This window comes from Polypterus senegalus, chromosome 10 (assembly GCF_016835505.1).
Source record: "Polypterus senegalus isolate Bchr_013 chromosome 10, ASM1683550v1, whole genome shotgun sequence".
Lineage (NCBI taxonomy): Eukaryota > Metazoa > Chordata > Cladistia > Polypteriformes > Polypteridae > Polypterus > Polypterus senegalus.
Window position 1 is genome coordinate 174,046,189 of NC_053163.1, and position 12,129 is coordinate 174,058,317.

Below are 12,129 nucleotides of genomic sequence, written 5' to 3' on the forward strand. Positions count from 1 at the left end.
CGGTCGTCTAGCCGAGAGCGCACCTTCGCGCAGAGTGTGCCAGCCGCTGAGAATGTATGCTCTGCCTCCGCTGAAGTAGGCGGCACAGTCATCAGATACTGATACACTTGTTCTAAACAACGCCCGCGCTTGCCGTTGCTCTGAAACACCGCCATTTCAGTTTTTACTGATGCATCCGGTTTCTTGTCATCATTCTGTGATGGCAAGTTTCTTGGCACAGATAATGCGGATGCAACAGACTGACGCATCGCAATTTCAAGTTGCTGTTCAAAGCTGTTGTCTGACAGACGTCAATGAAGTCTGCCCCATCCCACCATTCGTGAGCTGCAGAGTGCAGACTCGTCCCAGTCCACTGTGCTCAGTCTTAGTCGGAGCCGGGAGACTGACGACTGCTGGTCTGTTGTTGACTGAATTAATCGGCAACACACTACACCGTGGGCCAAAAAACCGTGCCACTTAATTATTTATAACTCTGTTATTTCTTGATTGATTTTTACACTTTTACACGCTATATATGCAAGCTTGGCTGTTCCTGGTTTCCCGGGAATTACAGTAGTTTCATTCCCGGGAATGCGGGAATGAAAAGGGAATGGATTCCCTAGTGTCCAGACTGCTATTGAAGAAACTGGTCCACTTAGACGTCTACTCTGTACATGCGACCATAATGACCTTCTAAGTCTAGACTTGTTTGCTCCTCTGACCATCATGTAATATTCTGCATACAAACTTGTCTAAAATGTCTGCTTTGTTCAACTCTTCACAGGTTTGCTGAGATCAGGAGCGACAGACTGCTAAATTTCCAGGAAGGAAATCGTGTAAGGAACTGAAAAGCCCTGGATCCACATTGACCGTCCGCGTCTAACTCGGGAGGCAACATGGTGCAGGCAAAACGGCTTGCGACTTTCATCACGGGCCTGGTCGAATGCTTGTGCTTCGCCGGCATCCTCTTTGGCTTTGCCTCCATCGTCTTCGTCTTTAAATCGGAAGGCTACTTTAAGGAGCTGTGTGTGAATGGTACTGCAAATGAAACAGGTAAGCGGGCCTCGTTCGCCTTGTGGACTTCTGTTATGGTCGTTACGAAAGAGTCACCGCAGGTTTTATCAGATCAGCCGTGTGCTCCTCGCCAAGTGTTGGGTGGAGGTGTCCTTGTCAAATATAGGTTCCTCCTTGTGTCGTCTGGCCTGGAGTGCACCACCAGGGTAACCATTCCTGCCATTGTGGTGCCTGAGTTTGTCACCTGCTGACATTTGCAACAGTGGATTTTCATAGCCAATCACTCTGCCATGTTTTTATTCGAGCTGCGGATTGCATGAGCGTAAACCTTTGCTGAGCCTACAGCGATTATTTCTTGTTTTCTAATTCGATCTCTTGGGTTCCTGACTATCGTTCTGCCCTTCGATTTTCATTCTTGCTCTTTCACCGTTGCTGTCTTAGCACTTATTGATCTCCCAGTTTTGGCCCTTTAACTGTTTTGTGTCTGTCTCTTGGGGATGCCATTTAAAAAACGTATCGGTTTCCCAGCACAACAGTTTTGCCTCATTGGTGTTGTAAAAGATGTCATGACGACAAAGAAAAAAAGTTGGGGTGACAACGCAATCCCGTGTGTCATTAACCGAAAAGAACGCCGCTCAGGACACAAGTCTCAGAGTAGACTGGCTAAGACGGCGACACTTCCTGTTGCGTACAGGCCAGGCAGGAAGAGGCGGGTCCAGACGCGGGATGTGACGTCAGAGGTGGTCGGGTTGTCAATCATCTGGTTTGTAGAGGGAGGACGGGACGACGCTTTGATATACGCCGCCATCTTGTGGATCGGCCTTGAGTTGCCACCACTAGAGCCTTTAAGCTCTCCCCAAGGCACACATATGTGACGATGTATACAACAGCAGTAATTTCACAATAAGTAGGCCTACATTTGTCACGAGTGGGCAAACTAATATACGCATTTTTGTTTTTTTGCATATTTTGTTTGAATTATTTTTCTTGCTAACCCTAATTTAAATCAGCTTACAAATGGTGAAGATATATTAACTGCCTACCTTTTATTGATATGTAAGACCTTCCAGCACATCACAAGGTACAAACGACCAAGTTAATCTCCATTATGATTTTCACCAGTACAGAATGACACAAGTATTGCTTTTCACAAACTCCAAGGATTGATTCTGCAAGAATGGGCTGTTGCCATCAGTCAGGATTTGGCCCAGAAGTTGATGGACAGACAGCCTGCCGGGGTGAATTGCAGAGGTTTTGGAAAAAGAAAGGAGGGCCAATACTGTAAATATGGACTCTGTATATAAACTTAATGGAATTGTCAATGACAGTCTTTGAAACTTATGAAATGCGTGTAATTCAACATCAGCATACCAGAGAAACCTCTGACAAAAAGATCTAAAAACACTGAAGCCGCAAACTTTGCGAAAACCAATACTTTGCCATTCCTTGCATTTAGCGTATGCATATCTGATACGTGCGTTTCCTCGACTAGATTATTACAAAAATCGCCTCTTCCGATATTTCATATCCCAGCCACGCACCTGTTTTAACACCAAGATGTCGGTGGATCGTGCATATCAGACAAATCCGGGACCTGACCGACCCTTCGATATTTGGTGGCTAAGTGGTCGTAGATTTTCCGACAGACTCAGTAGTGGTAGGGCTGGTAGCTCACCCATCGATAAAGTGAACACAGCTGGCGGCGAGGTTTCACTCGCCATTGGGGCATCATTCAAATTTTCAGTGCTGACATCAGGCATATTCGGCACTTCTGTTTGTTTCCTTTTGCTAATAAAACCTAAAATGGCTGTTTATCGAGATGACATCCGTATTTCCCTCTAACATGACGTAGGCTAACAGTGTGATGAGGGGATTCACGAGCGATTCATTCTTTGTTGAATGACTCCTTTTCAATGATTCAAATAAATTGATTCATAACTCTGGTAATTTACTAATAAGTAGTATCTAAAAGTTACTACTCCAGTAGATTACTCCCGACTTTGACTCCTTCAGGTGAGGTGGTTGGATCTGTGTGGAAACCAAGGTGGTGGCCCTCCTTCCCCAACAGCGCCCTCTAATGGCATCCCAACACGGCTACACTTCCAGACTCCAACTCCCATGTACCCTTGCAGGTGTTCAAACTGGGACGCCTTGGGAGGTACCACTACCCTCTGTTGTATGGGGGCTGGACCTGCTGTCTGGCCAGGCAAGAAGCCAATTCCTCGTCCAGCCGGCATGCCCGTCTGTCCTCCATAATATTTAGAAAGTGTAATGAAGAGCAAAAAGAGCCTTGTTACATACAAGTGAGCAGTCGATGCATTTTTACTGCCCCAAAATTAAGATATTACCGATTACAATATCGTGACTTTGTTTGCTATTGGATTAGTTTTTGCGTTAATGAATCTTTTTGTCCATAAAGACTCTACGTGGCCCTCTGTTTTACTTGCTGTGTTTTTTTGTTATCGTTTCTTAATGGTGGTTCCCCCTCTACTGGAATTGCTTCGGGACTCTTGACTATGTAACATTTGGGTTACTCACCTTATCCCGGTTTTGAGCACGCGTGTAAACGTACTCCCTGAGATGCCAAATGAAGCCACACCTGAGCTCTCTGAGCTTTGACCTAAATCGCCAGAGGGAGGCTCAGGGGTGGTGACACCAGAGTGGCCCCTCCTCCTTGGGCTCCTCCCACAAAGGCAAGTAATGGAGGCACATTTAAAGTAACAGGACATGATTATAAATATAATAGAAAATGTGATGTCATTTTCTAACCGGCTTAATTCAGACCAGGGGGTGGAGCCTATCCCAGCTAGCATAAGGCAGGACCCATAACAGAAAATGCATAAGAATATCTCTCTATTATATAAAAAAATCCTGGGATGAGACGAAACACCTGGGGCTGCAAATAAAAGGCAAAGAGTAAATGACAAAGTAGATCGTCGTAAAGAATTCAAAAACTTTGGTGCGATACACATGCAGAGCAGGTTAGAGATAATAGAAGTACTAAAATTTGAAAGTCTCAAAAGAATGATAGTAAAGATCGCATTAGCGCAAACAAATGGAAAATATTACTTGCTGAAATAACGGAACAGCGAAAAGAGTTTGAAGATATTGCTTGGATTTAAACTTTACATCAGAGACTTGCAGATCGTCTAATTCGTGTTGCTATAAGGGTGAAGTAGTGTTTCTACCCAATGAAGCGGCCTATCCGCGAGAATTAAAAGATTTGTTGTTTGGTGAAAGTGAAATCCACATATGGCAGCGGCAGGTAAGCTGAGAGCTGAGGAGACTTCGTGCCAGCAAAGCAGCAGGTCCAGATGGATTATCGCTGAAGGCCTGTACTGCTGGAGCTGGGGAGTCCTCTACAACGCATCTTCAACCTGAGCTTGGAACAGGTGAGAGTCCTGAGGCTTTAGAAAACATCTTGTATCACCCCAGTCCCAAACGTATCACGTCCTGGTGAGCTGAATGACTTCCGGTCTGTCGCTCTGACGTCACATCTGATGAAGACCATGGAGCAGCTGCTGCTTCTCCACCTGAGGCCACAGGTCCGCCACGCCCTTGACCCTCTGCAGTTCGCATACCAGGAGAAGGTGGGAGCGGAGGATGCCATCATCTACATGCTACACCGATCCCTTTCCCACTTGGACAGAGGCAGTGGTGCTGTAAGAATGATGTTTTTGGACTTCTCTAGCACCTTCAACACCATCCAGCCTCTGCTCCTTAGGGACAAGCTGACTGAGATGGGAGTAGACTCACACCTGGTGGCATGGATCATGGACTTTCTTACAGACAGACCTCAGTCTTGGGAACTGCAGGTTTGACATTGTGGAGAGCCACAGGGGACTGTGCTTTCTTCAGTCCTGTTCAGCCTAAATACATCGGACTTCCAATACAACTCAGAGTCCTGCCACCTGCAAAAGTTCGCTGTTGACACTGCAGGAGGAGGAGTATAGGAACTTAATCAAGGACTTTGTTAAATGGTGCCACTCAAACCACTTACACCTGAACACCAGCAAGACCAAGGAGCTGGTGGTGGATTCTAGGAGGCCCAGGCCCCTCATGGACCCCGTGATCATCAAAGGTGACTGTGCAGAGGGTGCAGACCTATAAATACCTGGGAGTGTAGCTGGATGATAAACTGGACTGGACTGCCAATACTGATGATATGTGCAAGAGAGGACAGAGCCAACTATACTTCATTAGAAGGCTGGCGTCCTTCAACATCTGCAATAAGAAGCTGCAGATGTTCTATCAGATGGCTGTGGCGAGCGCCCTCTTCTACGTGGTGGTGTGCTGGGGACGCATCATAAAGAAGAGGGACGCCTCACGCCTGTACAAACTGGTGAGGAAGGCAGGCTCTATTGTAGGCACGGAGCTGGACAGTTTGACATCCGTGGCAGAGCGACGGGCACTGAGCAGACTCCTGTCAATCATGGAGAATCCACTGAACAGGATCATCTCCAGACAGAGGAGCAGCTTCAGAGACAGACTGCTGTCACCGTCCTGCTCCACTGACAAACTGAGGAGACCCCACACTATGCGACTCTTCAATTTCACCTGGAGGGTAAACGTTAACATTATACAAAGTTATTGTCTGTTATACCTGCATTGTTATCACTCTTTAATTTAATATTGTTTTTATCAGTATACTGCTGCTGGAGTATGTGAATTTCCCCTTGGGATTAATAAAGTATCTATCTATCTATCTATCTATCTATCTATCTATCTATCTATCTATCTATCTATATAATAATAATATAATAATAATTCAAAAATAACATAAAATAGACAACAATCCCAACCCCCTCCTCCTCCTTACATACCCAAAGTCCATATCTGTGACCTGCGGTCCGAGTTTGTATCTTTTTATGCTTTATAGTTCCCTTAAACATTTCCGGAGAAAAGTTTTGGCTTACAGAGTGCTGCCTGTTGATATTCGCCAGTCCAATTTGCTAAACTAATTTTGAAGTCAGTCGTCTGTGCCATTGATGACAAGACATTGCCAGGCCGTCCTTAGGCATTAGCTGTTCAGTTCCAGGCTTTCATGTCCAAGCTGAAGCAATGTGGTCCTTACTGAGGTGGGCAGTTTGTTCCTTTTTCATCTCAGATCCCAGAGTTTTGATTTTTATTTGACTGGATGAGCAGGGCGTTTTCTCTACTTGCTTCATTTACTTCTGTTAGTTAATTTGCGGGCGGCACGGTGGCGCAGTTAGGAGACCCCGGGTCCTCCCTACGTGGAGTTTGCATGTTCTCCCCGTGTCTGCGTGGGTTTCCTCCGGGTGCTCCGGTTTCCTCCAACAGTCCAGAGACATGAAGGTTAGGTGGACTGGCGATTCAAATTTAGCCTTGGTGTGTGGGTGTGTTTGTGTGTGTCCTGCGGTGGGTTGGCACCCTGCCCGGGATTGGTTCCTGCCTTGTGCCCTGTGTTGGCTGGGATTGGCTCCAGCAGACCCCCGTGACCCTGTGTTCGGATTCAACGGGTTGGATAATGGATGGATGGATGGATAATTAATCTACTGAAAGACAAAAAAAAAAAGAAAGGGAGCAACGGAATGGTTAACAGAGGTGAGTTGAGACCCTCTGCCCGGTTTTGACAGTGCGTCTCTCTTCTTGTTCTTCCTTCAGATGCAGAAAGATGCAGTGCCCAAGACGAGCAGTTTTCCCTCATCTTCACCATCTCGTCGTTCATGAACAATTTCATGACGCTACCTGCTGGCTACATTTTCGATCGATATGGAACCACCGTGGCCCGCCTTCTCGCCATGTGAGTACTCTGGAGTTCTTAACGTCGCTGAGCGCAGCTTTCACGTAGAGGAACGTTTGTCCTGTGGCCATCACATGCCAGTCTCTTTGGGTTTCCGGCCTGAAGCCTCTCTGACACAAGCAGATAGATGATGATGGCAGGAGAAGACAGATGGCCGCAGGGAGGTTGAGTGGGAGGCTTTTAGTATTTTAAGTCCTGCTGCCTGGGATTAGCCAACTGAGGGATTTAGATGTGAAGGACCCAGAGGGTATGCTTAGAAAGATCCACCATATCTGTAAGTAGGGCTTTCATGGTGAGCCCCAATTTGAAATCAGCCAAACACAAACTTCCATGTGGCAGATTTAAAGCGCTGGCTCAGGAAGGGTCACATTAGAGGAGGAGTACAGGGATTCAGGTGCGTCTTTTCACTTTCACGTCACATCCTGCCTGTCTGTACACATGAAAATATGCATAGCGGGTTGAAATACGTGTGCCAATTGTCTGAATAATTCCATGTACGGTGAAATCTGCCCACATCACATACAGCCGGCTGGCTCTTAGGAATGAATTGTGGTTGTCACACCTTTTAATAAAGACAAAGCCCTTCAGTCGGGACCACTATGGGGCACCTCAGAGCCCCAGACTCCAGATACAAGTGTACAGGTATGGCCAAGGGTTCAAATTAAGTATAATCACAAGCTCAGTTCCAGTTACCTTCCTTCACCACCTCCCGACTCCATCTCTGTGACTGAGGTGAGGTGGCCTCATTATGCTGGACTTCGACGTTCTTCCAGTCCTTGTCTGGACCTTGTCCAAAAGCAGCATGTCTGGGTCCAAAAGTGGTTTGCATCAGTGTGGCTTCACATCAGCAGGAATTATTTGGATAACCAAGTCCAAAGTCCATAGAGCAGAGTGCTTGGGCAGCGCTCACCGGTCATTCACCTGTTACACATAAACATGTTGCTTGACCGCTTTGGCCATAACTCAGTTTGTAAAAATCGTGCCCAGCCTGTTGAATTTGTCTTCAAAAAAGCAAGTTAAACAGTTGACACTCGATATGAGGGAGTAACAAAGAGAGACAGAGAGATAGAGAGAGGATGTCTAAAAAGAGATTAGCAAGCATGAACCACAGGCAGGCAGATGAATGTTTCTCAGCCGGCTGACCTTCTGTGCGCTGACCACATTTTTAATGATTGCTGATTTCGATGATGTCCTCCAGAGGTGATACGTTTATCCTCCCTTCTTCCTCCCCCAGGCTGCCCATTACTATTTCATTTTATTTCTTCGTGCCAGTTCTGCACTACCAGTGTTTGTTCTCTTCTGCATTTTGCGTAGCTTCTTCCTCTCTCAGTTGCTCCTAAGCAGGCCGTTAGAGATGGGCACAAATCCCAGTGCTTAGTCACGGTGTGACCTCCACCATGTCATTCAGTTCCATATCAAACAAAGAATGCTTCCGCTTGTGCTAACAAAATAGTTTTAAAAACAATACATCCTGATAGGAAGCTGCTGATTCTGCACCGTGTGTATCTGCGTGATCAAGATGATGTAACGGCTTTGATGAACATTTATTTTCATAGCACTACAAATCTTGGCAAGTACATTCAGGAAAACTCCTTTCTCATTTGCTGCTGAAGCTCCTTCCAAATGTGCTCGAATGATGAAAGGCTTAGTTCAAATTCACTAAAGGCTCATCTTCCTTCAAAAGTACTGAGCAGATTGATTGATTGATTAGTGTGAAAGGCACTATATAATAGATAGATGTTAGTTTTAGTATAGTAGGCAGGATAGATAGATAGATAGATAGATAGATAGATAGATAGATAGATAGATAGATAGATAGATAGATTGATTAGTGTGAAAGGCACTATATAATAGATGTTAGTTCTAGTATAGGCGGCGCGGTGGCGCAGTGGTAGCACTGCTGCCTTGCAGTTAGGAGACCTGGGTTCGCTTCCCCGGTCCTCCTTGCATGGAGTTTGCATGTTCTCCCCGTGTCTGCGTGGGTTTCCTCCGGGCACTCCGGTTTCCTCCCACAATCCAAAGACATGCAGGTTAGGTGGATTGGCAAATCTAAATTGGCCTTGGTGTGTGGGTGTGTTTGTGTGTGTCCTGCGGTGGGTTGGCACCCTGCCCAGGATTGGTTCCTGCCTTGTGCGCTGGGTTTGGCTGGGATTGGCTCCAGCAGACCCCCGTGACCCTGTGTTCGGATTCAGCGGGTTAGAGGATGGATGGATGGATAGTTTTAGTATAGTAGGCAGAATAGATCGATAGATAGATAGATAGATTGATTGATTGATTGATGTGAAAGGTACTATACAATAGATAGATGTTAGTTTTAGTATAGTAGGCAGGATAGATAGATAGATAGATAGTACCCTCCATAATGTTTGGGACACAGACATTGGTTTTGGGGTATCTGGAAACACCCTGAACTCTTCATCCTGGTCATTAACCCATTCACAAACAATCTGTAGGAATAGAAAGATGCCAAGGCTGTGGGTATCTGGGTTATCACACACGACCTTAGGGTCAAGAATGGCACATAACCTGTCCCGACCTTACCCCATTTTGTCCATGGATCAACCGTAATGGAAACAAAAGTGGATCTCATTTAGGGTTTAAGCCCTAACGTGTTGCCTTGGTGACTGTGAACTGTCTGTGAAGGTCACATTAACTGACAGGTCATTCACATCTCAGCAGAGCCAGCGAGGGTCACCAGGGGCCTCTTCCGTGTGCAGATCCCTTTATTAAGCATGTAGCACGGGTCCTCATTAGACTTTATTTTACTGTGTGGCGCTATGGCAGATGATTCCTGCTGTGTGTGAGTCAGGCGTCAATCACTCACTGTTTGGTATGCATGGTGGACCACAGAGGCCAGCACTTAGTCAGGAAGTGGCCCCAGCGGTGGCGGTCGTGGTGGTGGCTGTTCTTGTGCCTTTCACCCAAGCACAATGCCTGGAGGGTTTGAGCTCCCAGGACAGGCTGGGCTTCAGCTTCCCATCAACCGAACTGCAGCCTGTTCATTTGGATGTGACCCTTGGCCATCAGGTGGGTGGGTGATTTGCTAGCAAACAAAGATTAAGCAATGGGGTGGGAAAACATTGTGTTCAAATGAAATGCCAGCAGTCCTGGTTACACCACCAATAATAATCAAAAGCAGGTGGATGTTTGTGTGAGTTTGGGGACCATGGGTCCACTGGCACCACATTCACTGGCAGGTCAAAGCTCACAGATGGCATTAAGTAACCCGTGGAAATCAAGTCACACCATGGTGTGCGTCAGCCGGGCAGCTTTTATTTATTTATTTTTTTATTTATTTTTCCACCTCAAATTTAAACTCGTCCAAAGTCATAGGATGTTAAACGGAAAAAGCAAAGGCAGTCTGCGGTTCCAGCTGAGCAGTTTTGATTATCTCGGTGTAAATGTGCTCATTGTGCGAATGTAACAGCGCTGGAGGTTGGCTGGGGACGCCAGAACGGACCCTCAGAGAGTCCACTTTACCCAGCCTGACATGTTACTTTTAGTTCTGGTCTGTACGGTAAATTAAAGAGGGGGTTCGATGGCCTCTCTCACATGGCAGTTGTGTACATTTGTTTTTGACGCCTTTGCGTCACGAGATTGTGAATTTATGCTCTCTATATAATGTGAGACAGAATATTTTGTTTTCATTATTTTGCGGTTGAAGCCTCACCCATGGACACGGTCCAGTCGGTCACAAGTGTTAAATGATGTGATGGATGCACCAGCCGCGTGGTCTCACTGATTAGGTCACATAAAGGAGCCCCCACATAAGAACAATAGAAAACTGGCAAGCGAGAGGAGGCCGTTCAGTCCGTCAGGCTTCTTTGTGTAGCTGATCGTTAAGTTGTCCCAATGTCTCATCCAGACCCTTGTTAAAGGTTCTCAAGGCTTCTGCTTCAACTCCATAGTCCGGTAGTTTGTTCCACACGTCCTGCCATAAGAAATGATTCCCTGGAAATGTAAAGTCTGATTAATAAGGACAGACAGACAGAGGAGGGCAGCAGCTAATGATACAGAGAGAGGGAGGGGCTTATTGACAGGGGTGGAATGGAAGGGTGGGGCTCATGAGAAAAAGAATGGGAAGGTGGAGCTAATGATGCTAATAGATGGAGGAGATTATGACATATAGGGTGTTATGGGTAGAACTGGAGGGTGGGGCTAATTAGAGACATGTTAAACAAGAAGCTAATGATACAGACAGAGGGAGGGGCTTATAACAGATAGACAGGGTGTTGAGGGTGGAAAAAGGGGGTGGGGCTCATGAGAAAAAGAATGGGAAGGTGGGGCTAATGATGCTGATAGAGGGAGGGGATTATGACAGATAGGGTGTTATGGGTAGAACCGGAGGGTGGGGCTAATTAGAGACATGTTAAACAAGAAGCTAATGATACAGACAGAGGGAGGGGCTTATAACAGATAGACAGGGTGTTTGGGGTGGAAAAAAGGGGGTGGGGCTCATGAGAAAAAGAATGGGAAGGTGGGGCTAATGATGCTGATAGCGGGATAGGGTTTTAGGGGTGGGGCTAATGAGAGACATGGGGTAGGAGAAGATAATGATACAGAGGGAGGAAGGGAGGGATTTATGATAGGTAGATAGGATGTTAAGAGTGGAACAGGAGGGAAAAAGAATGAGAAGGAGAACCTAATGATGCAGAGAGAGGGCAGGGCTTATGACTGTTAGACAGGTAGTTAGGGGCAGGACTGGAGGGTGGGTGTAATGAGAGTAATGGTCAAGGGGGAGCTAATGAAACAATTTGGGGGCCTTATGACAGATAGAATGTTAGGGGTGGAACCAGAGGGTGGGGCTAATGAGAGACATGGGGAAGGAGAAGCTAATGATGCAGAGGGAGGGGAGGAGCTTATCATAGGTAGACAGGATGTTAGGGGTGGAATAGGAGGGCGGGGCTGATGAGAAAAAGAATGGGAAGGAGGAGCTCATGGTGCTGAAAGAGGGAGGGGCTTATGACTGATAGACAAGTTGTTAGGGGTGGAACTGGAAGGTGGGTGTAATGAGAGTAATGGGCAAGGGGAGCTAATGAAACAATTTGGGGGCCTTATGACAGATAGACAGGGTGAGGTGGAATAGGAGTATGGGGCTAATGAGAAAAAAGAATGAGAGGGAGGGGCTAATGGTGCAGAGGGGGGGAAGGGCTTATGACTGATAGTTTGTTAGAAGTCGAATGGGAGTGTGGGGCTGATGGGAGAAAGAATGGGACGGTGGAGCTAATGGTGCTGAAAGAGGGAGGGGCTTATGACAGATAAGATATTAGGGGTGGAACCAGAGGGTGGGGCTAATGAGAGACATTGCATTGTATTGGGGTCTCCCCGACATCCTAGTTTATTAGCGAGAAGGCTTATAATGAACTTAAAAT

The 12,129-nt window shown here is 46.4% G+C and overlaps 1 protein-coding gene across 1 annotated transcript in view; it reads left to right on the plus strand.

Annotated features, from left to right (window-relative positions):
* The window catches only part of slc43a3a (solute carrier family 43 member 3a), a 63,441-nt gene that overhangs the window by 8,798 nt on the left and 42,514 nt on the right, over positions 1 to 12,129 (plus strand). Inside the window, exons 2-3 of the mRNA XM_039767615.1 lie at positions 764 to 1,032; positions 6,619 to 6,757. Coding sequence (XP_039623549.1) covers positions 876 to 1,032; positions 6,619 to 6,757 — 296 coding nt within the window. The 5' untranslated portion in view covers positions 764 to 875. The remainder of the gene's footprint in view (positions 1 to 763; positions 1,033 to 6,618; positions 6,758 to 12,129) is intronic.